This window comes from Rhamphochromis longiceps, linkage group LG13 (assembly GCF_057381845.1).
Source record: "Rhamphochromis longiceps isolate RC_006_pf linkage group LG13, R_longiceps_female_GT1.1, whole genome shotgun sequence".
Classification (NCBI taxonomy): domain Eukaryota; kingdom Metazoa; phylum Chordata; class Actinopteri; order Cichliformes; family Cichlidae; genus Rhamphochromis; species Rhamphochromis longiceps.
The window spans coordinates 21,347,803-21,354,963 of record NC_140569.1 but is presented as its reverse complement, the minus strand read 5'-3'; the positions used below and the strand labels follow the sequence as shown (position 1 = coordinate 21,354,963).

The following is a 7,161-nucleotide window of genomic DNA, read 5'->3' as shown; positions in this document are numbered from 1 at the left end:
TCATTCTATATATTCAAGTTTCATTCTATATTTTCAAGTTTCATTCTATATATTCAAGTTTCATTCTATATATTCAGAAGATCATTCTATATATTCAAGTTTCATTCTATATTTTCAAGTTTCATTCTATATATTCAAGTTTCATTCTATATATTCAGAAGATCATTCTATATATTCAAGTTTCATTCTATATATTCAAGTTTCATTCTATATATTCAAAAGATCATTCTATATATTCAAGTTTCATTCTATATATTCAAGTTTCATTCTATATATTCAAGTTTCATTCTATATATTCAGAAGATCATTCTATATATTCAAGTTTCATTCTATATATTCAAGTTTCATTCTATATATTCAAGTTTCATTCTATATATTCAAGTTTCATTCTATATTTTCAAAAGATCATTCTATATATTCAAGTTTCATTCTATATATTCAAGTTTCATTCTATATATTCAAGTTTCATTCTATATATTCAGAAGATCATTCTATATATTCAAGTTTCATTCTATATATTCAAGTTTCATTCTATATTTTCAAAAGATCATTCTATATATTCAAGTTTCATTCTATATATTCAAGTTTCATTCTATATATTCAAGTTTCATTCTATATTTTCAAAAGATCATTCTATATATTCAAGTTTCATTCTATATATTCAAGTTTCATTCTATATATTCAAGTTTCATTCTATATTTTCAAAAGATCATTCTATATATTCAAGTTTCATTCTATATATTCAAGTTTCATTCTATATTTTCAAAAGATCATTCTATATATTCAAGTTTCATTCTATATATTCAAGTTTCATTCTATATATTCAAGTTTCATTCTATATTTTCAAAAGATCATTCTATATATTCAAGTTTCATTCTATATATTCAAGTTTCATTCTATATATTCAAGTTTCATTCTATATATTCAAGTTTCATTCTATATATTCAAGAGATCATTCTATATATTCAGAAGATCATTCTATATATTCAAGTTTCATTCTATATATTCAAGTTTCATTCTATATATTCAAAAGATCATTCTATATATTCAAGTTTCATTCTATATATTCAAAAGATCATTCTATATATTCAAGTTTCATTCTATATATTCAAGTTTCATTCTATATTTTCAAAAGATCATTCTATATATTCAAGTTTCATTCTATATATTCAAGTTTCATTCTATATATTCAAGTTTCATTCTATATTTTCAAAAGATCATTCTATATATTCAAGTTTCATTCTATATATTCAAGAGATCATTCTATATATTCAGAAGATCATTCTATATATTCAAGTTTCATTCTATATATTCAAGTTTCATTCTATATTTTCAAAAGATCATTCTATATATTCAAGTTTCATTCTATATATTCAAGTTTCATTCTATATATTCAAGTTTCATTCTATATATTCAAAAGATCATTCTATATATTCAAGTTTCATTCTATATATTCAAGAGATCATTCTATATATTCAGAAGATCATTCTATATATTCAAGTTTCATTCTATATATTCAGAAGATCATTCTATATATTCAAGTTTCATTCTATATATTCAGACTTTGGTTGGAATATATATATAATATTTTCCTAAAGGGCATTCCATAATATATATATATATATATATATATATATATATATATATATATATATACACATATATATATATATACACACATACACACACACACACACACACACACACACACACATATATATATATATATATATATATATATATATATATATATATATATTTATTAATCCAACCGTCTGTTTGACCTTCTCCAAATTGCATAAAAAGGTTAGAAAGTTTGAATCGTTATAATGATTGCTGTAAGTTTCATATATCAAATGTTTAAAATATAGTTTAAGCTTCCAACACTGCTGATATATTGATATCAGATATGATATCATAGGGTCTACCTTACTATATAAACTGCCTTGAGGCAACTGTTGTTGTGATTTGCTGCTGTATAAATAAAATTGAATTCAATTGAATGTCTCTCAGTGTCAGAGCTCTGTGTGTGGGCAGGCGGAGGTGAGGATCCAAATTCAGGACTCGTGGAGACAGGATTTCAACTCAAAAAACCTCAGCTTTATTGCTGGTAAGAAACAAAACATAAACAGAACAATGACCGCTGAAACCAGAAACGCACAGGCAGGACCTGAGGGTACGACACGACACTGACACAAAGAAACACTGGGCTTAAATACACTGAGGAAGTCATCAAGGAATTAGAGACAGAAGGGGAACACAGCTGGGAGGAATGAGACCTAACAAAACAGGGGAAGCAAAGCTAGAAACACTGACATCAGACATGAACATGAACCTTCAAAGTAAAACAGGAAACAAGACACACTTAACTAAGACACGGACTAGACAGAGTGAGACAGACTAGACTCTGAACTAAACCTGCAATAATGACAAAATACAACCAGAACATTAATCATAATACAGAAATATACCAGAATAACTGAAACATAGATTAATCGCAATAATCAACAAAGCACCAGAGAAACAAAAAACGATCCATCATTCAAAAATAAATCAAAACATAAGAAACTCAAAATGTTGGGTCAAAATGACCCAGAACCGTGACAGTAAGGCTGATATGAGCAGATACTTTTTAAGTACTCTATGTATTCAGAAATACATCAGCCAAACATATCATATATTTGTGAATACATTGCTACTACTTTAAAGCATATTTTTATGGTAAAGCATACTTAGGATAGTATAAATATTACAGCTATAAAGGTCGGAGACAAAGACACAACTACTTTTTCAAAAAGATGCCATGACAACTACATAACTTCTAGTTTTTTTGTCAACATTTTGCTGGTGGTGTACTTCTGCCCTTGTTTATTATGTTTTTTTAAAGAAGCATGCATATTCCTCTTGAGGAAAATCTTCCATATGAAATCAGTAAGTAGAAACAGGTATTTATTTTACATTGCTAGACAGCTCTCGTTAGGATTCTCATCCTGTAGCTCAGACCTTTCTCCAGATTCTTAATGCAGACATGCAAACTAATGCAAGTTTCAGATTCAGCACAGCAGCACGTATTTCCAGAGTAATACGATCCTGCCAACAGCCCTGACCTTTTTCATCTCAATGATAAAATGTTTTAAAATGAACTTTTTTCCCCCGATAGATTCATGAGGCTTTATAAAAGATTACTAAAATTCCTCCCCTCCCAAACAAGTATTTTCCTGAGCAGCTGTGGAATTACCTTCAAAACAGATTTAGAATTCACTGACACAACAAATCGTTTGTAAGGTCAGTCAGAAGATAACGGTAATACTTTTTCATCTCATTTAATTCTGCTAAAGTCACCTCATGTGAGTTGTCACTGGGTTAGTCAGTCCAGACAAAATAACTGAAAAAATAATTATTTTATATCATGTTTAGCATTTAAATACATAATATTGTCATGACATAATATGACTTAAAATAGTGACAAATGTTAAGTCTTCTAATTTTGGGTGGGGTTTGCAATAACTTCCTGAAAAAAATATCTAGGTTGTTGAAGTCAGACTATCTGAAGTTCCTTAAACTGCTTCACTATGAGAGCCTATGCTTGTTTGTTTTGGTGCAAGCTGCTATCAGTCTGGTCACATGAAATGGGATGACAGCACTAATATAGAGTGATTGATGCAAACTGCTGCACAAAACACCAAAGCAGTGGCCATTTGCACCACATATCTCACTAAAACCATGAAAAAAAGAATTGATACCACAAAAACCCTGAATACCAGTCACAGATAATTTGTGTCATAGATTCATAGACATACATTAGTTAGGTTCAGTTTTTTTTTTAGAGGAATACCACTATTATTTGCTAAAAGGAGGCCTTTCATATTCATCCTAAATAAATGGTGGAAAATAACTTCCCTAAAACTAGTTTTACAGATTTGTCCGAAGTTCATGACATTTTGAAAACTTTGATTTTCTGCTTATTAACTATGACTGCCATTTTTGTTGACTTTTCAGTCTGATTAGTCCCCGGTGGAATCGCGTGATCTTCAGCAATTTTTACAGAGGCAGACTCCTTTTATTTCATACCCTCAAGCTGTGTTGTCTGTCAGCGGACACATCAGAGCTGTCAATCACAGATGTCATGTCATGTCCTAACTGATAACCAGAGAGACGATGCTCCTTCTAAAACTACCTGTATATACCATTTAAGCTCATAATATTCATCTTTGTTTTCTTTTTAACCCTCTCAGGCTCAAATTAAGTTTTTGTTGCTAATGCACAAAAGAACACCTGAAGTGGTACTTCTGAGTAAAAAAAAACCTCATAAAATATGTATGTGGGGTAATCAGGTTGTTAGCTTTTACTTGTTGCAAATCTGCAACGCCTGCCTTGAGAGGGTTAATTTAAATTTCTTCTATTTCATTCATCTTATATTTTTGTTTTGTTGTGTTAAAATGTGGTGATTTTTTCCCCTTCCTAGCTAAGCTTGATTTCAAAGAGGTACCTTCTCAATATCTTGCCCATTAATTCTGTTATTACTTACTGGGATCTCAGGGTAAATCACACACGAACAGATATTTAGATATTTTACTCATTTTGTATGAAAGAAAAGAAAGCATATTATGGTGTTAATGTGTTATTAATCTTGTGCAAGCAATTTATACATAAATGTCGTTTTTTTAAGACCAAACCAACACTAGCTTACTGGAAAAAACGATTTAAACCTGTTGGTTAAAAAGAAAAAGGCTGTTTTTTTTGTTTCCTTTGAGGAAGATTTTGATTTAGTGAGTTACAGTTTTTCTCGATTGCTAAAACACATTTCTTGAAACTACGCCTCATATCCTCACAACTGTAAACACAAATCCATAACATCTCACTCAATTTCCCAAACATCCTATTTCCAGGTCAAAATGAAGCTCTACACCCAAAACTATTCACTCCTGCTGAAAAACCAAACTTTGCCCTCAGACATCAAACACAAGCCCTCAAAAACACACACACCACAACAGAGTTTTGCACACTGGTACAATTAATTCAAAACAATAGTTCCAAAACAAATAGGTTGCTTATGGTTCTCCCCTTCAAAACCCTTGTCACATGATAAACACAAAAGACACAACCAATGTATGTACAGTGGCACATTGTCATTCATGTACTATACAGTACAACACACACCAGAAACATTATCCCACCTCAGCATCTTGTCTTTGGTCTGGGTCAGGCCAGAGAATCTCATCCACATCACAGGCTATATTGGCCCCAGCCAGGCAGCGGGGGTAAAATCCTCTTGCATGCCTGATCCACCCCTGGCATGCATCTACTGATATGTCTAGGCAGGCCTCTTCCATGGCCTGAAGGAGGTGAACACGGACATAAGGTTCTCGGTCATACACTTTCCACCGCCATGCCGAAAATAACTCCTCTATCGGGTTTAGAAAGGGAGAGTATGCAGGCAGAAAGATATTAGAAAACCTTGGGTTATTGGTAAACCAGTCACGAACCAGAGCAGCGCGATGGAAGCTGACGTTATCCCACACAACAACGTAGTGAGGCTGCTCTGGCTGTGCTGGTTCCCTGTAGTCCAGCTGGAACATATTTTGTCTTAAACCATCAAGAAAAGCAAGGAGAAGCATAGTGTTATAGGGTCCTAGTACGGCATGGCGGTGGAGTACCCCTCGTTGGCTGATGGCTGTGCACATAGTGACATTCCCCCCACGCTGACCAGGGACATTTACAATAGCCTGATGGCCAATTATGTTCCTCCCCCTTTTCCTTCTTTTGGTCAGGTTAAAACCTGCCTCATCCACAAAGATTATTTCATGGGGAACAGGCCGTCCTTCAATCTCAAAGATTCTCTGCAAAACACATAACACAGTAGAGTCAATCGGTACCCTGAACCACAGTTCAAGAGTGCTGAAATGGCAGCATAAACTGCCATGCTGTGATGGTACACAATACTTTATACAGTATCAAAACTCATACCTGAACATATTCCACACGTTGGTTTTTCACTCTGTCAGAGTTTCGTTCGAAAGGGACTCGGTATGCCTGTTTCATCCGGAATTGATTCTTTCGGAGGATGCGGTCAATTGTGGAGAGGCTGATGGCATTTATGCCTCGAAAAAGATGATCATCCTCAATCACTCTCCTTTGAATCTCTTGCAGGCGGATTACATTATTTGCAATTACCATGTTTACAAGTTCCCTCTCTTGCTCCTCCAACAAAAGCCTTAACCTGCCTCCACCAGGTGGTCGTCTCTGTGTCCTACAAAAATAGAAGCACTCATTACTGTAACTGTCACACATTCTTTTTACAGGAAAATAATGGAAACATACTGAAACTCAAGAAACATAAGTTCAGTAACTTAAACGTTACTGTACAAAGCAGTCTTACTGCAAGTACACCTACCTGTTTTCCTCCCTGAAGGTTCTGATGATGGAGACAACAGTGAAGCGACTCAAATTCGGTTGTACTCGTTGCCCAGCCTCCCTCATAGTCATCCCATGGACAAGGACATGGTCAACTAAAGTGGCTCGAATTTCATCCGAGACTGACTGTCTTCTTGCCTTTGCTCTTCCCCTTCCTTGTCGCCGTCGTTCTCCACCTCCACCTCCTTCACCACGTCCTCCTCCTCCTCCACCTCTCCCTCCTCCTCCACCACCTTCCTGTTGTCCTAGACCACCTCCTCCTCCTCTTCCACTACGTCCTCCTCTTTCACCATGTCCTCTTCCTCCACCACGTCCTCCTCCTTCACCACGTCCTCCTCCTCCTCCACCACCTTCCTGTTGTCCTAGACCACCTCCTCCTCCTCCTCTTCCACTACGTCCTCCTCTTTCACCATGTCCTCTTCCTCCACCACGTCCTCCTCCTTCACCACGTCCTCCTCCTCCTCCACCACCTTCCTGTTGTCCTAGACCACCTCCTCCTCCTCTTCCACCACATCCTCCTCTTTCACCACGTCCTCCTCTTTCACCATGTCCTCTTCCTCCACCACGTCCTCCTCCTTCAACACATCCTCTTTCTCCACCACGTCCTCTTCCTTTGCATCTCTTTGGATCCATTGTTTCAAACCTGAATGAGCTGACTTTGGCCCTTTTATCTATCCATCGCAGGTTCTGATTGGTGTGTGCTAAATTTTGACTCCTAGTGTTTCCACCTGGATAATTGTGTGCTAA

The 7,161-nt window shown here is 35.3% G+C and overlaps 1 protein-coding gene across 1 annotated transcript in view; it reads right to left on the bottom strand.

Annotated features, from left to right (window-relative positions):
- LOC146655796 (uncharacterized) overlaps positions 1–6,281 on the bottom strand; it is a 10,416-nt gene extending 4,135 nt beyond the window's left edge. The window contains exons 1-2 of the mRNA XM_085428899.1: positions 5,968–6,281; positions 5,358–5,840 (exon numbers count right to left, since the gene is read on the bottom strand). Coding sequence (XP_085285025.1) covers positions 5,358–5,840; positions 5,968–6,177 — 693 coding nt within the window. The 5' untranslated portion in view covers positions 6,178–6,281. The remainder of the gene's footprint in view (positions 1–5,357; positions 5,841–5,967) is intronic.
- Between the last annotated feature and the right edge of the window lie 880 nt (positions 6,282–7,161).